We start from the raw sequence: 25,875 nt of genomic DNA, 5'->3' as shown, positions 1-25,875 counted from the left end.
AGACCCTGGGAACATTCTAGCCTTGAAAATGCTCTGAGCACTTAGGAATAGATCTATAGAAATGTGTTAAGAGTTCTGGAATACCTTACAAAGATGGCCCAGCCCTGGACCCCCTCCTCTTATCTCCTACAACACACACACACCAAGCTTCTCATCTTCTCTAGCCCCTTGGACTCCCAGACCCTTGAAAGGACCCAGCATTGTCACTGATCAGCCCTGGCTCCAGACAGGAAAGGTTGCAGCCAGCCAGGACAGGTGCTGGGGCTGGGGAGGGCTGCGGAGCCCAGGACTCTAGTTCTAGAGCTTAGTGTGGAAAAGAGAACAATAAGCTATAGGGTTCCTGGGGACCCCTGCCAGCAAGGCTGTACGCCTAGGACCCTCTGGGTCCCACCCAGCTGAATCTGAGAGGAGCAGGGTGCAGGAGCCTGAGCCATTGTGAAGATGCTGTCCTATCCCCACCCCAACCAGGACAGCTGGATTTCACTGCTTAGAACCTGAGCTCGGTACCCAGAACTGCCACCTCCCCACCTTAACCCCAGCCAAGGCTCTTGGAACCAACTTCCCTGACTCCCTGGACTCCCAGGAGAGGGGAACCCCTGGTGGGGATGGCAATCAGGAGGGCAGGTCTTCAGAGCTGTGCTGGAGAAGGGCAGGGGGGAGGGGGGCAGGGCAGAACCCAGAGGCCATTCTGAGGGTGGGTGAGCTGGGAGGGAAGGGGGGCAGGCCTTTTGGGGTTCCTGATGACACCCTGAATGGAATGGATGAAATAAAAAGGAGAGAACTTAGGAAACGGAACTCACGTTGTACCATTTGTGCTGTTTGTTTACTTTTTTATTTTGATTTTTTTGCATTTCCGCTTAGCTTGGATAATGAAACTAAACTGGTCAGTTTCATTCCAGTTTTCGACAAAAATCAGTTTTCCTTCCTGGTTTTCTGACACTTGTTGTTGTGTATTGGTTCCGAGCCCTGCGGGGAGTGTTGGAAAGCGGGCACACTCCATCCCTCCTGTTTTTCTAGAATTCAGAGCCAAAAGAAAGTGTCACTGATACTGAATTTTGTTTTAAAAAGGAAAACTTAGGGGGATTTGAAAACGGGGGTCCAAATCATGGTGACCGCCTCCTGTCTGGGCCAGACAGGGGCCTCTGCACTTCCTCTTGCTGCTTTCTCCTCTTCTCTCCGTGTTTTTATAGAGCACGGTTGGTGCGTGACTCTTGGGGACTGGTTCAGGGGATGATGACAGAACAAGACTCTTTCCAGCCCTGTGCACATACCAGTGGCATGCCTCTCCTTGCCATCAGCCCATCCCCTCATCCCCCGCTCCCATGTCCAGGTGATCCCTCATCCCATCCCCATCTGCCTGCTCATCCTCTCCACCTCCACACCCCCCCCCACCCCCCACCCCCCGCTCATGAGGCCAGAGACCTTTCACTCCCTCCAGTGCCCGGGGCACACCCTCACCCCTCATCCTCCCCTTCCCCTGGGTGAGGGCAGCACACATGGCATTATCCCCAGGCTACCAAAAGGAGAAACTGAGGCCCAGGAGGTGGGGTGGGAAACCAGGGAGGCAGAGTCCCAACCTCTGTCATCCCAGGTGCAGCCCGCGGGCTCTCCTCTCTGCCCCTCTCTCACCCCTGCTCTTCTCCAGCCCTGAGCACAGACCTCCTCGTAGTCAAGGATAATGGCATGGGGCTAAGGGCCAGGAAGCCTGTTCCCCATGTCCCTGAAATTCAGGGAGTCAATCCCTGAGTGGGAACTTACCCACTCCCAGCCAGCCATGCCAAGTTCAGCCCCTGCTCCTGGTTGACAGGCTAATGTAGCCTGTTCCCTGTTACCAGGTCCTAGGAGCAAGGTGGCAAGGCTGTTGGCCACCCCCAGAGCCTTCTCCAGGTCTGCCCCCAGCGTCCCAGACTTTGGCTTATCCTCAACAAGCAAAGCTAATGAAAGGAGCCAGGGTACTGCCCCGTGAGGTGCCCACCTCCCACTGCCTTCTCCTTTGTTCAGCCAGCAGGGAACACACTTTCCCAGGGAGGAAGGGTAGGACTATATTGCACAACTACAGAGGGCTTTTCTGTGTTAGACAGAGTCCACGGCACCACCTGGAGTTGTGCAACTCTGTGGCCATGAAAAATAGGAGGATACAGTTGGGGTAGTCCAGGCTGGGTATGGGGCCAGGAACATAGGGATGTACTTAATTATCCTCCATCTCCAAGAGCCACAGGAAAGCATCCTGGCTCTCCAAAATGGGAATAAATTCCCCTCTGTCCCCTCCTGCTCCTGCACTCCCCATTCTGTCTCTTACACACATGTGTGTGCACGCGCGCACACACACACACACACACACACACACACACAGGTTTCCCTTGTCTCCAGAGCCGGGCTAATCTCAGACATTGGATACAGTCAAGCCTCTCTCTTATTCCTTTGAGGATTCCAAGAGTCATTTTGGCAACTTCCTGGGTCTATATCTTTCACCCCCAAAGGTGCTTCCACTTTGGGAAAAAATCACTTCTATGCCTCTCCTCCCATTCCCAAGTGGAATCAGTTTGTGAGAGCTGAGAAAGGAAAGCTAAGCCCGACGTGAGCTGGATTGAAAGCCTTAGCCACTGCCTCCATTCTCCTGGGCTGGGATGATTGGGGATGAGGGCAAGGGAGTCAGAAAAGAATGTACTGACAAAGTTGTAGCTTCCTCTTCCAAAGCACCCTGTTCAACAGGATGAGGGTGCATCAGCTTCCCTGGCAGGCTCCCTTCCTCCCTTCTCCATATACCCCCTCCTCCACCACAGCTCTTTGGCCAGACATACCTGCATACACACTGCCCCTACTATAAGGACCAGCCTCCTGCCTCACCTGAGGGAGATACCCTAAGGCCCACAGAGACTCCAGCTGTCTGCTCATCAACCGCTCCCAATCCTCCAGGCTAGATTGGAGGCCACAGGGTTTTTGTGAGGATCTTTACAGCCAATGGCCATCACCCCCTGTAAGTTCAAGGGGCTACTGATGGTTGGTATATACTAAAATGCTAAGAGATATATAGTACATTCACCTCTTGGGGAAGTTTACTGATGAACCGTATTGGTCTGTTACTAAGGGGTCACTGGTGATGGGCTTACCTAATTTCCTAAATTAAAGAGGCAGAAGAGCATAGACCCATCTTTGAGTAGGGGGCTGGGGGTGGGGGTCATTCTGGCCCTGTCTGTAAGCTTCCCTTAAGTACTTGGCCTTGCTGGGGTTCAGAAAAGCGTACAGGGCTGGACATGTCTCCCAGAAATCTGCCAGACAGGAAATCACTTGGAGGGAGAGAGGCAGCTAGGGAGCAGAAGGAAGTGGACCTTGGGGATAAGGACAAGGTCAGGGAGATGGGAGTGGGTGGTTCTCTGTAGGAGGCAACGAGGGAGAATGAACTCCCTCCAGAGCCACGCAGTGACAGAGGAGCAGGTCATGGGGAGAGGGCAGGCATCCCAGGCAACCAGTTGGCCCCCTGATGTGGAAGAGGCTTTGGGGTCTCCAGGGAGCCTGCTTTAGTCCCCCTGCATCATGATTCTTGCCACCCACACCCACCCTGGGCCCACCAACTTTGGGATGCTGGTAATTCAGGCTCCTCTCCACCCTCACTTGTCCCCCACTAAGCTTTCCCCATATATACTGCTCCAGAGCAGCCTTCCCCAAACTGCATGTTCACAAGAATTCCTCAGAAAAATGACTTCCAAGGTCAGATAAATTTGGAACAAACTGGAAAGTTCAGCTCTTTCCTCCTAAAAATTTCCTCATGGCCTTTCATATGCTAACGTGCACCGCAACTCTACCAGGAAACCCAGCAATGGATTTCCTCAACTTGTTTGGCCACAGAACCCCTTTTTGAAAGAATAGATGAGACACCTCCGAGGCCCCTTTTGTTGTGGGCACACAACCTGGGAACAGCATTCTCATTCTCCTTTAAGCTTTCTGGAGGCTGCTTCATGGATGAGAAATCCTACCCAGGGCCCTGGAGAGAACCCTTTGGTGGGGCCTGGAAGGAATGGCTCCCTAGAACTTGGTATTCCAGAAAGCTCCCAACCCTCCCCACCCCACACCCCACCTGCTGACTGCCTGGCACCAAGGGGCTACAAGTCTGGCTTCATGGGGCCCCAGGCAGGTCAGAAGGGAAGTCTCAAGGACCATTAGGACCTTTAGGCAGTAAGTTCCCAATTTCCCCCACCCAGCTTCCCCAAACCATCTTTTCCCTACCCCCACCCCTGCTTCCCCACCACCTGAAGCCACATCTATTAGAGAGATTTTGAAGGAGACTTCTGAGCCCTCCACCCAGCCCCGACTCCAGCCCCTCCAGCAACGAGTGTGCCCCAGCGCTCGACTTGGTTTTCTCATTCATCACTGTGCACTTTGATTTCTAACCTAAGCCTCGCGGATGATGCCAGTTTGTTCTGTGATTTTTCCCCTTTTCCTTCTCCAGATGTCCAAACGGATTCTTCGGACAGAGATGTTTGGAGAAACTGCCTTTGCGATTGTACATGCCAGATCCTAAGCAAAGTATGTTTGAAGATACAAACACAAGTCCCTGCTCCTTAGAAAGCTTCTGGGTGCAGTCCCCCCCACTCCCCCCCGTTGTAGGACATAGGGCCAGGGGTGCTGGTTGTTTTGATCTTTGGCTGTTTTTGGTTTCCTTTTCGTATTTTTGGTTTGTTAGTTCTTTTGTTTTGCTTTTTCATTTTTGGCCTGATCCTTGGGTTTAAAGTTCAGGGCTGCAGGTAAGGGGCAGAGTGGTGAGGCCGGTACAAATGGTTAACAGTGGCAAGGAACCCAACTGGCATTGGCAGGAGCCCATGCCGGGGTGTTGCAATGCCTGTGTCTTGCTATCCTGGCTCTCTCTTTCTGGTTTTCTTTCTTTTGGTAGGTGTCCTGTGGGATACACCGGGGACAGGTGTCAGCAGTTCGCAATGGTCAACTTCTCCAGTATGTCTCTTTCTTCTATTTCTTTCCTTCCCTGCTAACTGACAGTTCTTCCCCACCCCACCCCCCACCCCATGGGAAGGATGGGGGCCTTGCTTTCAGAGACTGGGGGAGGGGGACGCGGGGGTGTCCTCTCAGTCCTCATCAGACAACTGTGCGTCTTACCGAACCAAACTTGGGTCAGCTCACCCAACATGCAGCAAAGCTAACCTACCAAACCAGGTTGAGGGGAAAGAAAGAATAGCGCTTATTGCAAGGGTGGCAAGCAGAGGACATGAGCAACTCCAGGGAAGGGATTGGAAAGACTGTGGGCGGATGGGGTCACGAGGTATGTGTCCAGCTCGTGCTCAGGCTCTCACTGGCTGGTGGCGAGGGAACAGGGTGATGCTTCAGGAATCTCAGTGATCAACCTTCTGGCTCCACTCAGCCTGGGGCCTGCGTGGGGGTGGTCATCACCTGCTGGGGGTTTTAGTATCTGAAAAACAACTCAAGGGTATACCAGAGGTCCCAGACTTTGTTTTATGGCTAAACTCGTATTATTTTGTCTTGTTTGATTGTTTTCCGTGGTTTCTGCACTTTCTCACTTCTCTAATTAAATGTGCTCTTTGGAACTCGATGAGAAAGGCCTGGGAGGCTAAAGCCTTTCTACAAACAAGAGGCAGGGATGACTGGGGGGTCATTCCTGGGGAAGGACCTACAGGGCCCTGCTCAGTTTCATGCAGAGGGGACTGATACAGCTCCTGCCTCCTCTGCTTGGTCACAGTCACACTGGAGTCTCTTTGCAGCTGGGCAGAGCCAGACTCGGGTCTCTTCTTCACCAGGGGTCAGGCAGCCTGGCCAGGATGGGAAGAAGCATTTGCAGAGCCCTCGCCTGCCTCTTGAGAGCCTGTTTGAGGATGTCAGGCTGTTGAGGGGGTTGCGGGGGTGGTGGGGGGGGGCCGGGGCGCGCAGGGCTAGGCAGTGAGTGTGTGCTTGTGTGTTTGAGAGAGAAACAAGTTTTCAGAAAGCCTGCTTTTGGATCTGGGATCTGGCCAGAGTTTGTTTCGGTTTGATTTAGGGAGATGGGGAGAATGGGGAAGAGGATTGAGGGAATACAGGCCCCAGGGCAGTGGTTTCCATGAAGACTAGAGACATCAATGCGACTAAATGTTGATGGAGGAGGAGGTTATTGTTTGTTGCTCGACTTGGGCTTCCCTAGTGGCTCAGCAGTAAAGAATCCACCTGTAATGCAGGAGACGTGGGTTCAATCCCTGGGTTGGGAAGATCCCCTGGAGAAGGAAATGGCAACCCACTCCAGTATTCTTGCCTGGGAAATCTCAAGGACAGAGGAGCCTGACAGGCTACAGTCCATGGGGTCCCAAAGAGCTGGATATGACGTAGCAACTAAACAACCAAGATTGTTAAAACCTAGAGGGAGTAAGGAATGGAGGAGTAACTGGCGACTCTCTCCAGGTCCTCTCTGGTCTGAGTCCCCATCCAGGACTTCATTCTCTTCCTCTCTTCCACTTCTGAAGGTGGAACTTTCTGGTTTGCACAGTGTGCTGAGAATAGTGTGAGCCCTGGAGCTGGGGGATGAGGCCATGACTGTGGCGGGTTTTATCTGGGGCTGGGAGCAGTTCCTTCAAGCGCCGTCAGGTGGCGGTGGAGCAGAGCAGAAAGCCACAGACTGGCCGTGGACTCCATCTGGGGCCCAGCGGTCCATGGCCCCCATCCTCCAGAGTTCACTAGGCCCCTAATCAACCTGCCATCCACCTCCTCCTCTCCAGGGAGGACAGATGGGTCCCCTGAGGAATTCAAACTGGATTGATGGTGCCTGACATGAAGGGGCCGAGGGCAGGCCCCCTAAGAAAAGGGATTTGGGGCTCAGGGTAGAGAAAGGAACCTCCCCACCCTTCTCAGACCATAGCTCAAAAGCCTAGATGATCCCCCTCCACAAGAACCTGGAAGCCAAGATTTGACGAGGAGAGTGGAGGTGCCAGGGAGGTGGGGGCTGGTCAGCCCAGATGATCAACTATCTTAATAGGGTGTTGGGGGCAGCTCTCGCTCCATGCCCCTCCCATTGGAGGCCAGGGAGGAAGGCCGTGGGGATAGGAACTGAGCCTGTGGGCACGTGGCCCAACAAAATTCTCCTGAGCCCAGGCTCCAGGACCAACTGCAGAGTCAGATCAGCCCTGTTGGAGGACTGCAAGTCAGGAGGGTAGAGCAGCCAGGCAGGGCTGAGGACCAGGAGAGAGACAGTGGAGGGCCTTTTCCTTCTCCCCCTTCGGCCCAGAGCCTCCCTAGCTTATGGGACTGTTCTGGACAGGGAGTCCCAGTGCATCCTGAATCAGAGCAGTGGAGCCTCCAGAACTCGGCCGCCGTCCAAGCTTCCCTACCAGCTGGGCGTCTTCAGCTTTCAGCTCAGGTCTCCTGGGAGGGTCAGCCGGGCCCCAGGAGCCCAGGAAAGACTCTGGAAATGCAGCCTTTCTGCCTGGTGTTATTGGGATTCTTGCTGGCACCTTTTGGTAAAGGATTTATACTCTTCAAGCACTTTGCCCGGAGCACTTCATGCACTGCTCTATCAGATGCTTATTGAGAAGGGAGTGTAAAATGCTAACTTAAGTGTTCAGGCTTGAATTCAGAGGGACCTGAATAATATTGCCAGCAGCTAAGCTTACTGTTCTGGGGGCCTCATTTAGCTTCTCTGATTTTCTTGTCTGTAAAATGGGGATAATGGCATCTATGCCCTGAGGGTCGCTGTGAGGATGAAACAAAAGGAGACACACGACAGGCTTAGTTGAGGGCCTGCAGTTGTTGCTTGAACACAGCCAAGCTCTTCTCCCAGCTACTGCTAGCCTGGGGGTGAGGGCCCCCCAGAGGCTGACTCTCAGCATATCCTGAGCAAAGTGTCTGACCTTCCCCCTCTGTCCAGACAGCCTCTAGACCTGCGGCCACAGTAACTTCCCCTTCTTCCCCTGATAGCTCCTCCACTTCCTAAGAATCAAAACCTGTGCACTTGGATACCCCTCACGTACAAGAGCACCAATCTGCACACACACTCACAAACACACGAGCACATGCCTACAATCGCACGCCAACACACACGTGTGCTGACACCTGCTTACACAGGCACACACACACGAGCACATGAGCACATGCTCTTGGGTCCACCTCAGGACCTCCTCATCCAGGAGCCTGTGACCGTGTGTCTCAGGGCCTATCCAGGACGGAGACTTTGCCTGTTGTCTGATCAGCCGGCCCTCCTGGGAGTTGAGCAGCAGGTGACCATGGTTACTGGTCAGTATGCAAATTTCTGTCCAGTAGGACCTGTCTGTGACTTGTGTCACTCTATGCTGGCTGAGTGGCAATCAGTGAATATGATGAGCAGAAGGCTATTTGGGTTTTTGTTTGGTTTTTGTTTTGCTGGGGCTGACACAGCTGCAGGCCCCTCAGAATCCACCCATGGGGCAAGGGAAGCGGGGCTGCCTTCTAGTGGCCAGCCAAGCCCTCAGTCGCATAACCAGTCCTGCCAGCTGCTGCTGTTGATCCCAGACAGTGCTGGCCTTTGACTCAAAGGGGAGGCCAGTCAGGAGCCCCTGAAGCTGCTGCTGTACTGCTCAGTTCCCAGAGGAGTGATACAGGGGAAAACTCTTAAATGACTTTGGGAGCCCTGCTCACTTCTCCAGGTGGTCGTTGTCCTGAGGACTAGCCAGTCAGGCCTGCCCAGGCAGTCAATGGGCAGGAATAGCCATGGCTTAGCCCCAAGAGATCACAGACCTGGCCTGTAGCCTCCTTTCTGCCTCCAAATTTGCTGTGTGACCTTGGGAAAGTGTCCTAGCACCACTGGCCCCCAGCTGCCTCATCTAATACAAACACCACCACGAGTACAGCCCAAACCGGCTATGTGACCCATAGTTCTCTCAGCCTCTGGGGTGCTGTGGCCAAGTGGGCTCTTCTCTCTGGAGAGCCTGGGTGCATATCCAAATGCTGTGAGCTCTGTCGAGCTGCCTGGAGGGTCCCTAGTGCTACAGGATTAGCCGCTCAGTGAGAGCCGCCCCTGAGGAGCCCTTGAGTCTGTCAAGTTTGTGCTGCTTGCTTAGCATAGCTGGCCAGCCCAGGGAGCCCCAAGAGAGGAGAGGACTCGCTGTGTTAAGAACTCCTACCTTCTAAAGCACATGCAAGACCACAAAGAGGTCACCCTCAACCTCAAATTTAACAGGAGGGTTCATGTTTGGAAGAGCTGGGGTTCATGTTTCAAGGGTGTGGTCGCTGCCTGGAATCGAGGGGTCAGAGCCCCAGGATCTTCCTCAAGGCTCTTTCAGTCAGAGCCGTCCTGCTCTCTTGCCATTTTCCAATGGCAGAGCCCTCTGGACTCCCTGTCAGGAAGCAGAGGAGAAATCCAGGGCTGGACACACATGCCCATGCTCCCCTCCTCCACAGGAGATGAGATGAGAACCTCAGAACACAATTCCGCCTCCTGGGCTCTGGGGGAGCTTGCTCTGCATGTGGGGAGGCCATGGAGAGGGCCCTGGCCCATCACCTTGCCCATATTCCTCTCCCTGGCTACAGGCACCTTTGACACATGAGGAAACAGAAACTATGACTTGCCCCCCTACACGCACACAGCAAACTGGGGACAAAAGAGAGACTCGAAGCCCACACTCAGATGCCGGCTGCTACCGTAGAATGCTAGGTGCACTTTCCAAAAACATTGGGGAGATTTCTAGGCTCCCACCCCAGAGCCCGGTTCCGTTGTCCTGGATGATTCTGAAGCACAGCTGGGTTGCAGACCTTCCAGGGATCCCGTAGCCAGGCCTGATCCCCATTCAACAGATGAGAGACTGAGAGCCAGACAGGCAGGGAACTCTGGGGTCACACAGCAGGTCAGTGCCAGAGCTGATTCCTGGGCAGGCCCTCTTACCTGAGCCTTCGATGTCCTGGGCGACTACCTCGAAGGGCCGTGAAATTGCACATTCACAACATGATCCCACTTCAAGGAGCACAACTGACTGCCATGCAGGGGGCACAGGTGTTCTACAGGTGGCACGCTTGTCTCTTTCTCCAAGTGAAGTTTGCTTTCCTAAGTGGTGAAAGTAGGCTGACACCCCAAGGCCTCACCCCTGCAAGTTTCTAGGATGTTGGGGGTGTCAGGTGGAGAAGTGATCTGCCCCCCTCCCCACTCCTGCTCCCCACAGACTCTGAGCCTCTATGCCAAGCTCCTAGTAGATGGGCAGGCCAGTGAGGCCCGAGGGGACAGAACAGGGACAAGGAGCCAGTCTGAGTACCCTCTGCGCTCATTCTGAACAGAAAAAAGGACCCCGTGAATGAGCTCAGGCAGAGCAGGCTGTCTCCAGGAGGGGCTGACGCTGGAGCTGGGAGGGGGAGTATGGGGATGCCTCAGACTCCTGCCCCCCACTCACTTTCCTCCCCGGGGACATCTGCCAACTGACTTCTGCCCCTGCCCACCAGGTACTAACCCCACAGCTCATCTCTAAAGAACCCGCCCTGCCTGCTGAGCCTAACCCTTCTTCTCCCTACCCCCCAGCAAGGGCTCCTGGGGGCTGGGTGCCAGGGAAGGGGCTCAGGAGGCTGGGAGGGAACCCCACTAACCTGCTTTCACCTCACAGGCTGCTGCTGGTGTCTGAAGAGTCCTGACCAACGTTTCTCTCTCTCTCTCTCCCCCACCCTTCCCCCATCTCTGTCTGTATCTCTCCCTCCATCCCTTCCCCCTCTGACCCTCCTCTCTCCCGCACTGCCAGAGCACCTTGGATTTGAACTAAAGGGTACGGAGCCTCTATGTATGGGTCAGCACCAACCACACAGCCCCTCTCCTCAGCCTCTGACACCATGTGTGCTGGATGTTGAGTTTCCTTTCCCCCAAAATGGAAAAGGGAGGATTTCAGAAATCCCCCCGTCCCTGCCAGGATATCCTATAATAAACTACACTGATGGGGAGACAAGAAAAGCTTATGCATGGCAGGGTGCCCTGGGGTTCAGACTGTGCCCAGTTACAGCAGCGCCCCCTTGCCTGGGGCTGATCACCAGGGTACTCAGGGGAACAGGCCCTGTGAGCTGTATGCGGCCCAGTGGGTTGGCCAAAAAGCCAGGTCCCTCGGAAAGTGGGTGTCCAGAAGCCACAGAATCTTGCTTCGGAGAACTGTGCAGAGAGGCAGCCCTTTCAATTTAACTTTAATCCTCCTTCCTTTTCCCATTTCCATTTCCATTGCTTTTCATTCTGCACCGGGCTGGCAGCTGATAACACCTATTTGTCTTCGCCCCCTGCCTCGTGTTTGTCTGCCAGGCTTTGCCATCTGCTTGAGGCTGTTACTCCCATCATGATCTGTCTCCATGAGGGCACGTGTGTTTGTCTATGGGCAGCACCAGTGAGGGTCTAGGGTGGGCTGGTACCTCCTGCCTCCCAGCTCAGAACCTTACCTCCCTCCCGTGACTGCCCTCTGGCCCCTGGGAGATGCCCTGGGCAGGAAGGAACTCTGAGGTCCATCTTCCCAGCTCTCTGGCTTTGTGCTGGGATCCTCCACCCCAGTCCACACATATTATATAGCCGAAGAGAAGCAGGAGCTCAAGAGGGGTTGAGGCTTCGATGCAGTCAGACCTCAGATGTGTGCAGAGCTGGCAGTTATGAAAACGCTGTTCTTATGGCAGGTTTGGGGAGGTCCTAGTTCCCCCATCACCTAGCCACCATCAGCTATTCTCAGAAGATGGAGCTGAAAGTCTATGTGTAAGAGTATGTCTGTCTGTCTATCTGCTGTGATGGGGTGGGGAGGAGAGGGGTCAAGTCTGTGGTGTCCGTGTGATCCTGACAGGGGACATGGGTGAATCTGTAGGGGTGTGTGTCTGTGTTGTTATGGGGGGCTGACGTGTTTACACCTCGTTGGGTCTCTCAGTGCAGGGTGTGAGCACACGGAGGGGTGCAGTGGGTGCAATCTTTGTTGTTAAGAGTTGAGCATGAGCAGTGGGTGTGGAGGCAAGTGTGAGCATCTATAATGTGACTGTCTGTAAAGGTGGTCTGTATATTCATTCAGTCACCAACTCAAAAACATCTCCTGAGCCCCAGAGTTGGCCAGACCCTGGGGATCTAGCATGCAGAGTTGCTGCCCTCCTGGCAGAACAAGCAAACAAGAAAGATATCAGGTGGCGATAAGCACTATACAGAAAATATCAGGTTAGCCAAAAAGGTTGTTTGGATTTTTCCTTAAGATGTAATAGAAAAACCCAAATGAACTTTTTGGCCAGCCTAATAAAAGGAAATGGGACAGCACCTAGCCAAGGTGGGGACTGACTCTTAACTAAGTGATCAGAGGTTTGTCCAACGAAGTGATGTTTGGGCTAAAACTTGACAGAAAGTAGCCAGCCCTGCAAACAGTAGGTGGGGGTGGAGTGTTTATGGTGGGAACACAGCAAGTTAGGGATGACATGGATGGGCCTGCCCTGTTCAGTGGGCAGAAGGACTGCCAGTGACTCTGGAACACAGCAGATGTTGGGGAGAAGACCACAGATGGGATTGAAAGGAAGGGACCGGGTGACCCTGGGTCTTGTGGGCCACGGTAAGGCTTTAGGTTGTATTTGAATTGCAGAGGGATGCCAGTGTGGGTTTTTAAGCATCCTTAAAATGATCTGCTTTATGATCTTTGTGAGGAGTAAAGTGATCTGCTTTATGATTGGAAATCAATGTGGCTTTGGGGCAGAGAATAGACTGGGTGAGGGGACAGGATGTGGAGGAATAAAAGCAAAGAAACCAGTCAGACGGTGGACAGCTGTCCAGGGAGAGATGGCATCATCTCGGACAAAGCTGGAAGCCCCAGAAGAGGTAAGAAGTGGTCAGATCCGGGATCTACTTGGGAGGCAGAGCTGAGAGGACCTGCTGATGGATCAGGTACCAGAGTGGGTGGGAAAATCAGAAACGAATGATTCTGAGGCTTAGAGCCTGTATAGCAGGAAAAGTGGTGCTGCCACTGTAGAGATGGGAAGGGCAGAGGGCAGGTTGGGGGTGGACAGAGGGAGTCAGTGCATCTGCTTGGCCATGGCCCTTGGCTATAGGAATCCGGAGCTAGGGGAGAAGTTGGTACAAGAGAGAGAAATGTGAGATTCAGCGGCATACAGATGGTATTTCCAGTCTGGGTCTGAGTGAGATGCTGGAGGGAGAGAGGGCAGGTAGGGAGAGGAAGACGCCTGAGCACTCCGGGTCTTTCTGCCCTGAGGCCCACATGGAAGAGTGGGGAGCAGCAGCTGAGACAGAGGAGCCAGTGCAGGAGGAGGAGATCCAGGGGAGAACTAGCCGGGGTCGTGAGCCCAGCTGGGGGAGTGCTGAGAGGGAAGTGAATGCACCAGAGGCTTGGCAGCAGGGGGTTGTTGGTGACCATGACCAGAGTGATGGAGACAGAGGCCTGACTGGAGGACTGAGTGGTAGCCGGGGAGGAGAACCACAGGCAGGACGAGGACCACAGAGCCCAGAGGTGGGGATCTTGGGTAAAGGGCTGTTTGTTTTATGACTTTGCATGACTGTGTGTCCATGGGCCTGCTCATGTGCACAGTGGATGTGTGTGAGTGTATCCCTGTATCCCTGTGAAGGGTCTGTGTGTCAGCCAGGCATAATCCTCCAGGTATGTGTGTCTGGACGTCTGTACCCAGTCTGTGCTGCTGGGTGTACATTTTCCACAGGAGATTCTGCAAGCCTGGGGGCCTAGGGACGTTGCCCAGGGTTCCACCAAGGTGTTGGGTCTGGTCCCCACTTATCCCAGTCCTGCTCAAAGGGAGCAATGTGGAAGGGCCAGCCAGCAGGTCCAAGTGGGAGTGAGGGTGACCATGTTGTGTGCTATCCCCTTTTTCCTTCTCTTCCTCCAGGCTTCTTCTTTTCTAGAAGGGTAGGGGCTGCCCCACCAAAAAATGGAGGTAGAGGGGATGGTCGAGTCTTTTTTAAGGTTCTGAGGCCCAGCCTAGCTCAGCTCCTTCAGAAGAGCAGAGGTCACTCCTGAGCACAGGGGTGTCCCAGGGAGCTGTGCTGTCACTTGTGGGCTCCCCACAGGCAGAGACGGGGGCCAGAGTGGGCCAGGGCCACAACTCTGACCAGGCTGTAGGGGTAAACCAAAGCCTTTCTCCCCATGCCCGCCTCTGCAGGCCTGACCCACTCTGTCCCTGATCCTGGCACCCTTCCTAAAGCTAGGCTCTGGACCTGATGTCTAGAACAAGAACAAGTCCAAGAACAAGCTTGTTCTCTAGCCCTGAACAAGCCACTTTCCACCTTCCTCAAGAAGCCAAAGTGGCCAGGTCTCTGCCCAGGGCCTGCATGTTCACCACTGTGAAGACCAGTTTCCCCAGCCTATCAAGGCTCTTGGCAGCCACCAGGCCATAGTGGGTTGCCCTCCCCTATGACCTTGGGACTTTCACCTTCATCCCACCTCCTCCATCCCCCTGCATTTTCCACTCATCGGGTAGAGCACAGGGTTTGGGAAAGTGAACTCAGGGGTAGTCACTTGTGACCAGGTTCATGGGTGGGTGGAGCTTGGGAGAGCAGGAGGGAGGGAACTGGCTGGGGAGGGAAGAGATGGATGGGAGCCCAAGGTATGAGGGGTAGGGGAGGGTCTGCACCCCTGCCTCTGTGGGTCTGCCCCCTGCCTGCCCCCTCACACCCTCTACCCCTGCAGAAGCTGAGGAACTGTACCAGAAGAGGGTCCTGACCATCACTGGGATTTGCGTGGCTCTGCTGGTGGTGGGCATCGTCTGCGTGGTCGCCTACTGCAAGACCAAGTGAGTTGTCGGCACTCAAGCCAACAAGGGGCTGCTTCTGTGGGGACGAGCTCTCCTCCCCACTCCGCCATGCCTGGCCTGCCCCTTGCTCTTCCCCTCTGCCCTTTAGGGGCTCTGCAGCTGGTGTGGCCAAGAAGCAGGAGCAGAGGGTGGGAGAGACAGACCCCAGAGGACTGAACAAGAGTGGTCATGAGCACAGGCATTGGAAGAAGACAGACCTGGGTTCAAATCCAACTCTGCCATTTCCTGTAACCCTATGGAAATTGATGAACCTCTCTGAGTCCTCATCTGAAAAATGGGCATGATCCTCGTATGTACCTCAGAGCATCCTGCGGGGAGCATCTGCCCTGTCAAGTAGGCAGACACTGGGGCAGTGTGGGGGTGGGGAAGCACAGAGAGGAAGGCCCCTTCTCAGGGAAAAGAGCTCAAAGAGAGTTGTCTGGCCCCACCTAGGAGCAGTCCAGGCAAGACACCTTCCAACACAGAGAAGGGGGGTTGGGGCACCCCTGAGTGGAGGAAAGGTGACGTCAGAACCTTGGAGCAAGGGGAAGAAATGGGGCTGGACAATTCAATTTTTGCTTTGCAGAACAAAGCAAGCTAAAAGACAAATGCCAGGGAGTATTGACTGTGTTCATGGAGTTTGAGCAGCCCAGGCTAGTGGGAGCAAAGGGCGGGGGTCAAGAAAACAAGGTGCATGAGTCTAAAAGAACAGCTGGAGCCTGCATGGCACCATAGGGCCTTGAATGTCAAGCTAGGGAGCCTGGGTTTATCCTACGGATGGCAGGAGGCCATTGCAGGTCGTAAAGTGATGTAGTATAGAAAGAGGATTGTCACATCTGTTCTTATCTAGAAAGCAGGAATCTGGGCATGACCACCATTTGAGGGCTGAGCCCTGGGGTCTTGGTTACTGCTGCCCCTATATATGAGATCAAAGGCCTTGCCAACCTTGAGATTTAGGGCTCAGGGCCCACATAGGAAAACCGAGGCCCAAACCTGGGCAGGGGGGGTGGGAAGCAAGCACCATGTTCTAACCTATACTACATTTACTCATTTCAACAAACTTTAATTCAATGCCTGCTGAACAGACACTAGGCCCAGCAACCAGGCAAATAGCCACAGCTCTAAGCAAGAGGTGCGGGATCATGGGATATATTTCAGGGGTGCCTAACCTCAGCTGGAGGGCAGGAAGGATTTCCCTGAAAAAGGTGCATTTTAGCTGGGCCTCCGGGAGTTGGTGATGGACAGGGAGGCCTGGCATGCTGCGATTCATGGGGTTGCAAAGAGTCAGACACAACTGAGTGACTGAACTGAACTGAAGTTAGCTCGACTCAGAAGTTAACAGGTGAAGGGGCACAGAATGTGCTGCAATTAAATGCAAAGGCCCAGAGGCCAGAGAGGCACAGTGTCGGATCAGTAACAAGCCCTCCAAGGATGCAATGAGCGGGGGTGTGGAGAGATAGTACTAGGGAGAGGGACAGAATGCTGAAGACCCATGAAGGGTTTGTAGCAGGAGAGTGACATGATTAGTCTTGTCTATTACAAAACAGATGTACTGAGCTCTTAACGTGTGCCCAAGGAAAGAGGCCCCACAGGTCTTGTTTCCCTGACCACAGCATCCTGTTTTATTTTTTTCATAGCACTTTGCTGAAAGTACTTGTTTATTTATTTTTATTATTTTTTATTTTTAATTTATTTTTATTATTATTAGGAGAGACAGATGATGTGTTTATCATCTGCCTCTACTACTGGTCTGCAAGCTTCTTGAGGACAGAAACTATATGTCTTCTCTGCTCCAAAACTGCATCTTTGCTTTGTTCAGTCACTAAATCACCTCTGACTCCTTGCAAACCCCTGGACTGCAGCCTGCCAGGCTCCTCTGTCCTTGGGATTTCCCAGGCAAGAATACTGGAGTGGAATGCCATTTCCTCCTCCAGGGGATCTTCCCGACCCAGGGATCAAACCTGCGTCTTCTGCATTGGCAGGCGAGTTCTGCACGTAGTAAAAACCCAATCAATACCAAATAAATGAATGAATGAGCAAGTGGGTCAGCACTGTGCTTGAATATCTTATCTACTCTTCATACTCAGTGGTCTTTGAAATGGATAGATGATCAGTCCATTTTACAGATGAGGAAAGTGGAGCATGGAGAGTTTAAGTAACTTGCCCAGAGTTACACAGCTAGAAAATAGAGTTCTGCTATCTCAGCAGAGCCAAAGCTCATTACCACTACACTCAGGTACTGCTGAATGCAGGCTGGTAGTGATGATGTAGGGGTTGATTGAAGGGGTCCTGGCTGAGGGCAGCCTGAGCCCAGGAAGAGCAGTAGCAGGAGACGCCATGGCAGTCCAGGGCACAGGTAGCCCAGTTCCCTGGAGTGACAGCTAGGGGAGTTCCTGCTTTGTGTGTGTCGTGGGGTATGGAGGTGCCAGGCTAATGCACCTTCTCCTGCAGGAAACAGCGGAAGCAGATGCATAACCACCTCCGACAGAACATGTGCCCTGCCCACCAGAACCGGAGCTTGGCCAATGGGCCCAGCCACCCCCGACTGGACCCTGAGGAGATCCAGATGGCAGACGTGAGTGGTGATCCCTGGCCCCACTCTGACCCCTCGCAGTAGAACCCGCCTTCTCATGCCCCCTGCAAGAATAGGCCAGGGAGGCAGCAACCCATCCTGGGCTCAGCCTTGCCTGATAGCCTGGCCTCGCCTCCCCAGGATGACTTAGCCTTGCTTGGCCCACTTCCTCAAGGGAGGTCAGGGGCTGGACTTCCAGGAGCCACTGCTGCCCTAACACTGAGTCACATATCCAGTGAGCCATCCCCCCCCATCACCTGAAGCTTACTGTCTCATTTCCCCAAGCCCACCAGGAAGGAGGGTCAACTTGGTCATCTGTCACTAACTGCCCCCCTCAAACTCTCTGTTGCAGTATATCTCCAAGAATGTGCCCGCCACAGACCATGTCATCCGGAGGGAAACAGAGACCACCTTCTCTGGGAGCCACTCCTGTTCTCCTTCTCACCACTGCTCCACAGCCACGCCCACCTCCAGCCACAGGTGGGCACCACCACAGAGCCTTGCAGACTCCTGTATGCACACCCACAGGGCGTGCACACATGCATCATACACCTGCCTGGGGACACACACAAAACCCCAGCCAGGCTGGGCTCTGTATTAAAGGTCCTAGTGAGCCAGAGGATGGAGGTGGGGGGATTCAAGCCAGAACCCGCCACCAGATGTCCATCCAGGTCAAAAAACAGGATTCCCTTTTCTAGTCTAAACCAGCCCCAGGGGAGCAACAGCATCACTGTGCTCCCATCTAACATTTAGTTCTGTTTGGATGTCATCAGCACCACTTCATCTGGCAAAAAGTGTCTGGTCCCTCAAGTACCCACAGCTATTCAGTGTCCTCTCCTGGGGTTTCCACGTGAACCTAATCCACCTGAGCGTCCTCTCCAGAGGTAGGAAGGCCTGTCTACACAAGCACAAAGTCATACAGCTCTAAAAAGAACATGGTTGACCCCTTTCTTCCCTGGGGAGCGGGGTCCCTGTATATTGGCCACTGGGGCTGGGTGCTTGTGGCAGGTGTCCCGGGACGACAGGAGTGGAAGGGGTCACAGCCAAGGAGACCAAGGGGAGGTTGTTGCAGGGAGGAAAGGAAAAGGGCTGTGTGCACTGCAGCCCACATCCACAGGCCTTCAGCTCTCCTTCTCCTCAAATTGGGATTTAGCATTTACGATACTACACATCAGCTCAGAGTGGAGGACAGTGAGCTGAGGGAGACTGAGAGGAGTGAAGAACCAGGGCAGGGGTGGGCCTGGGACCACACATGCTGGGCTGCCCTACCCCTTCCTGTCCCCTCATGTCACTCCCACCTGGCTTCTCCAGGCATGAGAGCCACACATGGAGCCTGGACCGTTCTGAGAGCCTGACCTCTGACTCCCAGTCGGGCATCGTGCTGTCATCAGTGGGCACCAGCAAGTGCAACAGCCCAGCGTGTGTGGAGGCCCGGGCACGGCGGGCAGCGGCCTACAGCCTGGAGGAGCGGCGCAGGGCTGCCGTGCCACCTTACCACGACTCCATAGACTCCCTGCGTGACTCCCCGCACAGTGAGAGGTCAGTCCCCGTGACCTGCACCCACCTCAACCAGAGAGCTGGCACCACTGACCTGGGGCCGATCCTGTGGTCACCTCAGAAACATTCCCAAGAGCCTCATCCCCCTTTTTCAGATGGGCAAGCAAGGTTCCTGAAAAGTTCAATGTTCTGCTTAGGGTCATTAACATGTTAATGACAGGCTGGGACTCCAGCCAGTAGACCCTAGTGTGTTATGACTATTTAATTTAATTGTCCTACTAGGACACTTTTCAGAGTGGAAGAGAATGTTACTAATAATCGCACTGGAACATCAGGAACAAACAGGGGCTGTCCTGGACAAACCAGAACATATGGTTGCCCTATGCTGGTGTCACCTAGAGACCCCATGTCCTAGGAGAAACAGACACCAAGATCAAACAGATGAGAGAGTGGGAGGAGAGGTTGTCTGTGAGGAAACTGATCAGTGCAGGATGGGAATGAGCCAAGAATGCCTGAGGCCCTGGAAGCATCAGCGTCTAGGCCCCCATGGATCAAGATGCCATTGGGTTCCCAAGCAATGAATGCAGTGAGAACCAGGAAATCCCCTTCTTCCCTGACTCACAGGCAGGAGTCACAGGGGCCAGGCTGCATCTTGCTCAGCCCTCAAATGGCCTGTTGGCAAGTAGGCTCTCTGGGAGGAGAGCAGAAAAAGGGGCATGGTACTAGGAGCTCTTCAGATGGTAAAGAATCTTCCTGCAATGCAGATAGCCTGGGTTTGATCCCTGAGTAGGAGAGATCCCCTGGAGAAGGGAATGGCTACCTGCTCTAGTATTCTTACCTGGAGAATTCCATGGACAGAGAAACCTGGAGGGCTACAGTCCATGGGGTCGCAAAGAGTCGGACACAACTGAGTGACTAACACTTCCATTTTCACAAGGAACTCCAGGCTAGGATGGAGAAGGCTCAACTCAGCCTATTCCATGCCAGCCAACGGCACAAACCACTGAAACTCCCAGCTGCCCATGAAAAGAGCTAAACATAGAACACCCCACTAGGTTAGAGAAAGTGTCTGACCACAGGCTCTGGGAAGTAACTAGGTTTCTCTAATACTAACCTTTCTAAACCCAGTTCCACCACCTGTGTGACTTGAGGCAGGTTGATCACCTCTGTGCTTTGGTTTCCTCAGCTGTAGAACAGTGAACATTAAACCTGTCTCGCGGCTCTTAGGAAGGCCACCTAAGATCAAGCTCAAACCTGACATGGAGCTTGTGCTCACTAGGTGGAGCTGTGGTTATCAACAGTAACAAGAGCAACAGGACTCCTTGATGGGTGGAGGTAGAAAGTTGGGGAGGGACTTCTGGGCGAGGGGAACACCATGAGCCCTTCCAGTAGAGGCACTGAGGACAGAGCTGGTGAGTGAGGCGCCTCGAGGTGTGGGGAAAGGGGAGCTGGGCGTAAGCAGGCAGGCTGGGGCTAGATAGACAACCAGTGGCCCTGGGTGGGTAAGCATGAAGGGCCTCCAAAAGCAGAGATGTGACTTTAAAAGATTGTTCTGGGAAGTGCATAGGCTGAAGGAAAGATCCTGGGGTGGGAGCATGAAAAGACTGAACATCCAGTCCCAGGATGGAGTAGAGCAGGGTGGAGGGTTTGATCCCGGAGAAAGGGAGTGGGTAAGACTTGATGGATGTACATGTGGAAAATGTGGGAGAGGGAAGACAGGGGAGTCAGATGATTCAGAAAGACAGTATAGGGACTTGAGGAAGCAGTTAGATGCCCAGCTCTACTGTTTGAAAGAGAGGCAAGGAGGTGAGGTAGACAATGGCTGGGCAAGAGGCTGGTTTACCCAGAAAGGGAAATGTGGAGAAAGAAAAGGGACTGGTGCCTGGGACTCAGACTGGGAGATATTTGGAAGGGCAAACTTTTGAAGGAACTGGTGCTCTTTATCTCCAAGCGGAAATGCTTCAGTGTGATCTTGGTAACTGTGCTCTGGGCTGAGCTCCTACTTGAGGTGGGAACAGTCACTTCCCTGAGGCAGATTTTAGCTTCACCTTAAAAAGGAATATTTCCCCACTGTAGCCATCAGCCAAGGGATGAACTGTCCATGAGGGAAGGGGAGTCCAAGTCACCGGGGTGACTGAATGCAGGGACTAGCATGAGTAATCGGGCAGTATGAGTCCTGCTTTCTGCCTGTTGTTGTTCAGTCGCTCAATTGTGTCCAATCCTTTGCAACCCTGTGAACTTCAGAACACCAGGCTTCCCTGTCCTTCACTATCTCCCAAAGTTTCCTCAAACTCATGTCTATTGAGTCAATGATGCCATCCAACCAACTCATCTTCTGTCTCCCCCTTCTCTTCCTGCCTTCAATCTTTCCTAGCATCAGGGTCTTTTTCAGTGAGTCTACTCTTCGAATCAGATGGCTGAAGTAAACTGGAGCTTCAGCATCAGTCCTTCCAATGAATATTCAGGATTGATTTCCTTTACAATTGACTGGTTTGATCTTGCTGTCAAGGGACTCTCAAGAGTCTTCTCCAGCACCACAGTTTGAAAGCATCAGTTCTTTGGTGCTCAGCCTTCTTTATGGTCCACCTCTCACATCCATACATGACTACTGGAAAAATCATAGCTTTGACTAGACAGACCTTTGTTAGCAAAATGATGTCTCTGCTTTTTAATTCTCTGTCTAGGTTTGTCATAGCTTTTCTCCCAATGAGCAAGCATCTTTTATTTTTCATGGCTGCAGTCACCGTATGCAGTGATTTTGGAACCTAAGAAAATAAAGTCTGTCACTGTTTCCATTGTTTCCCCATCTATTTGCCATGAAGTGATGGGACCGGATCACACGATCTTAGTTTTCTAAGTGTTGACTTTTAGGCCAGCTTTTTCACTCTCCTCTTTCACTTTCATCAAGAGATTCTTTAGTTCCTCTTCACTTTCTGCCATTAGGGTGGTATCATCTGCATATCTGAAGTTACTGATATTTCTCCCAGAAATCTTGATTCCAGCTTGTGATTCATCCAGCCCAGCATTTTGCATGATGTACTCTACATATAAGTTGAATAAACAGGGTGACAATATACAGCTGTGATGTACTCCTTTCCTAATTTGGAACCAGTCCATTGTTCCATGTCTGGTTCTGTTGCTTCTTGTCCTGTATACAGGTTTCTCAGGAGGCAGGTAAGATGGTCTGGTATTCCCATCTCGAAGAATTTTCCAGTTTGTTGCCATACACAGTCAAAGGCTTTATCAGAGTCAATAAAACAGGACTAGAGTTTTTCTGGAATTCTCTTGCTTTTTCTGTGATCCAACAAATGTTGGCAATTTGATTTCTGGTTCCTCTGCCTTTTCTAAATCTAGCTTGCATATCTGGAAGTTCTCGGTTCACCTACTGTTGGAGCCTAGCTTGAAGAATTTTGAGCATTTCCTTGCTAGCACGTGAAATGAGCACAACTGTGCAGTAGTTTGAACATTCTTTGGCTTTTGCCCTTCTTTGAGGTTAGAATGAAAACTGATCTTTTCCAGTCCTGTGGCCACTGCTGAGTTTTCCAAATTTGCTGGCATAATGAGTGCAGCACTTTAACAGCATCATCTTTTAGGATTTGAAATAGCTCAGCTGGAATTCCATCACCTCTGCTAGCTTTGTTCATAGTAATGCTTCCTGAGGCCCACTTGACTTCACATTCCAGGATGTCTGGCTGAGTGATGGTGAGTGATCACACCATCATGGTTATCCAGGTCACTGAGACCTTTTTTATACAGTTCTTCTGTGTATTCTTGCCACCTCTTCTTAATCTCTTCTACTTCTGTTATGTCCTTACCATTTCTGTTCTTCATTGTGCCCATCGTTGCATGAAATTGTTCCCTTGATACCTGTAATTTTCTTGAAGAGATCTCTAGTCTTTCCCATTCTGTTATTTTCCTGTTTCTTTGCATTGTTCACTTAAGGAGCCTTTCTTATATCTCCTTGCTATTCTTTGGAACTCTGCCTTCAGCTAGTGTATCTTTCCCTTTCTTGGTTCCTTTTCACTTCTCTTCTCAGCTATTTGTAAGCCCTCCTCAGACAACCAGTTTGCCTTCTTGCATTTCTTTTTCTTGGGGATGGTTATAGTCACCACTTCTTGTACAGTGTTATGAACCTCTGTCCATAGTTCTTTGGCACTCTATCAGATCTAATCCCTTGAATCTGTTTGTTACTTTCACTGTATAATCATAAGGGGTTTGATTTAGGTCATACCTGAATGGCCTGGGTTCACATCCCAGCTTGACCACTTCCTGTGGCTGTGTGAACCTTGAGTAAGTCACTTAAATGTTTTTGAGTCTCAGTTACCTAAGGAGTACTATGGCATTAACAGAAGCCTCTTACAGATTTACTGAATTAGATGACCTGGCACACGTAAAATGCCCCAGCCTAAGCCTGATCCAAAGTAACCATTCGGGAACACTGGTGTCTGTGAACATCCGCACAACCAAGGACCACTGGTTCCATATGTGTATGGAATCACCCAACAATGCTACGGAATGACCACTGTGTTTATTCCTGATTCACAGATAAGTAAACCAAGGATCAGAGAAACTAAGGAAATTGCTTAGGGTCACTGAGGAATACCAGCATGGCTCCTGCGGGAGGGATGCTTTGCATCAGGGCTGCCCCATCCCCTGGCCACCAGCCCATGTCTCTCTGCCTCTCCCCACAGGTACGTGTCTGCCCTGACCACGCCCGCGCGCCTCTCTCCTGTGGACTTCCATTACTCCCTGGCCACTCAGGTGCCGACTTTTGAGATCACGTCCCCCAACTCGGCGCATGCCGTGTCGCTGCCTCCCGCCGCGCCCATCAATTATCGCCTGGCGGAGCAACAGCCGCTCCTGCGGCAACCGGCGCCCCCCGGCCCGGGACCGGGGCCTGGGCCCAGCGCGGACATGCAGCGCAGCTACGACAGCTACTACTACCCCGCAGCGGGGCCGGGGCCGCGGCGAGGGGCTTGCGCACTGGGCGGCAGCCTGGGAAGCCTGCCCGCCAGCCCCTTCCGCATCCCGGAGGACGACGAGTACGAGACCACGCAGGAGTGCGCGCCCCCGCCGCCGTCGCGGCCGCGCACCCGCGGCGCGTCCCGAAGGACGTCGGCGGGGCCTCGGCGCTGGCGCCGCTCGCGCCTCAACGGGCTGGCGGCACAACGCGCACGCGCGGCACGGGACTCGCTGTCGCTGAGCAGCGGCTCCGGAGGCGGCTCGGCCTCGGGCTCGGACGACGACGCGGACGGGGCGCTGGCTGCCGAGAGCACGCCTTTCCTCGGCCTGCGCGCGGCGCAGGACGCGCTGCGCTCGGACTCGCCGCCACTGTGCCCGGCGGCCGACAGCAGGACTTACTACTCCCTGGACAGCCACAGCACGCGGGCCAGCAGCAGACACAGCCGCGGGCCGCCCCCACGGGGCAAGCAGGACTCGGGGCCCCTCTAGGGCCCCCGCCGCCCCCTCCGCCTCGCCCGCCCCACTGTCTTTAAGGAGAACGGAGACCGCCGACTGGAGAGAGAAAGGAGGAAAAAGAAATAAAAATATTTTTATTTTCTATAAAAGGAAAAAGGTATAACAAAATGTTTTATTTTCATTTTAGCAAAAAATTGTCTTATAATACTAGCTAACGGCAAAGACGTTTTTATAGGGAAACTATTTATATGTAACATCCTGATTTACAGCTTCGGAAAAAAAAAAAGAAACAACAACAAAAAAAAGAGAGATGGGCCAATTTTTTGACTCTTTAATAGAAACCTATATTGTGGTGCCTTTTGCTGTACGCTAATATGGAGCTCCTGGAGAGAAGTGTGGGTTGCAGGGTTGGGGGAATGTAGGATCCCAAGCTGGCGGGGGGGCAGAGGTGGGGGGCGGTGAAGAGGAAGCAGAGAAAAGAGGCCACGTGTTTGGGTTCGGGTGGGGGCGAGGGTAGGGGGGTCCCAAGGAAGAAAGTGAGGTCCGGAGTAGCTTTTGCTCCCTCGTTAAGATCTGGAGTTCTGGTCCCCCTTAGCTGTGGGTGGGGATCCTAGGCGTGGAACTAGAGTTGGGGTCAGGTAAAGTCCAGGGGGAGACTTAAGGCCCAGCGACAGCAACCAGAATGGGGAGGGGGCCTCCCCGCTCCTCACAGCTGCTAAGGAGGGGGGCTCTGAGAAACAGGTCTTCCCAACAGCCTCTGCGGGGGAGGGGGCAGCTCTGCCTGGGCCCCAGTGTTCGCGGCTCCTCCTCCCCTGTGGCCTCCAGGACGCCCCTCCGTCCTCTGCAGCACCTTCGTTTACAGGTCGTCTTTTCTATTTTACGCCTGCATGTCCTTTGCATTTCAGATTCTTTAGATTGGATGCATGGTCACACTGGGACCGAGAAGAGCCACTCAACAGTGTATTTGGTTCCCCTTTTAGCAATAAAGTAACACCATTTCCTTCTCACAGCCGGACTCCCATCCCCCAGCCCACCTATGACTTCCACTTCCTCTCCAGCCCTGACCTCCCCACCCCACAAAACTGGGTCCACTGCTAATTTGTCAAAAAGTTAATTGTTTAAAAAAAAAAATCCTAAACAAAGGGGAACCCTGCCCCTTGAAATGTCCAAACACCTGACTGTTGACACTTGAACATTTTTATATTATAAATAAAATCAGAAATAACTCATGTTTGACTGTGTGTGCCTAGCCCCTAGGTGAGGAGGGAAGACAGAGGATGAAGACCTGTGATAGAGATGGATGGATTTTGGTGTGGAGGTTGGAGAGAGCCAGAGCAGTTCCTGGGAGGAAGTGTGTTAGTCACTCAGTGGTGTCTAACTCTTTGCGACCCCATGGACTGTAGCCCACCAGACTCCTCTGTCCATGGGATTCTCCAGGCAAGAATACTGGAGTGGGTAGCCATTCTTTTCTCCAGGGGATCTTCCAGAACCAGGGATTGAACCCTGGCCTCCAGCATTGCAGGCAGATTCTTTAACGTCTGAACCAGCAACTGGGGGGAAAGAGACCCTCCCTTCAGTCTCGCTGGCTCCAACTCCCAGAATGGGATCCAACCCTCCTCCCTTTTCCTGAGAACATTCACCAGGTGTCCCCCAACACCTCTCCCCTACCACCCCATGGCTGCTGGGGAACCTGGCCAAGG

The 25,875-nt window shown here is 53.0% G+C and overlaps 1 protein-coding gene across 3 annotated transcripts in view; it reads left to right on the top strand.

The window, feature by feature from the left end:
• The window catches only part of NRG2 (neuregulin 2), a 188,408-nt gene extending 163,004 nt beyond the window's left edge, over positions 1-25,404 (top strand). The window contains exons 5-11 of one of the 3 annotated variants that reach the window (XM_070465467.1): positions 4,889-4,947; positions 10,683-10,706; positions 14,586-14,688; positions 17,140-17,263; positions 17,613-17,740; positions 18,572-18,799; positions 23,449-25,404. In XM_070465467.1, coding sequence (XP_070321568.1) covers positions 4,889-4,947; positions 10,683-10,706; positions 14,586-14,688; positions 17,140-17,263; positions 17,613-17,740; positions 18,572-18,799; positions 23,449-24,208 — 1,426 coding nt within the window. In that variant the 3' untranslated portion in view covers positions 24,209-25,404. Of the gene's footprint in view, positions 1-4,447; positions 4,525-4,888; positions 4,948-10,682; positions 10,707-14,585; positions 14,689-17,139; positions 17,264-17,612; positions 17,741-18,571; positions 18,800-23,448 lie in introns of all 3 variants that reach the window. The other 2 variants (XM_070465469.1, XM_070465468.1) reach the window with 2 other exon arrangements.
• The last annotated feature ends 471 nt before the right edge of the window (positions 25,405-25,875 follow it).

Source organism: Odocoileus virginianus, chromosome 3, assembly GCF_023699985.2.
Source record: "Odocoileus virginianus isolate 20LAN1187 ecotype Illinois chromosome 3, Ovbor_1.2, whole genome shotgun sequence".
Taxonomy (NCBI): Eukaryota; Metazoa; Chordata; class Mammalia; order Artiodactyla; family Cervidae; genus Odocoileus; species Odocoileus virginianus.
Note: the sequence above shows the minus strand (reverse complement) of the source record. Positions and strands in the feature narration are given on the sequence as shown.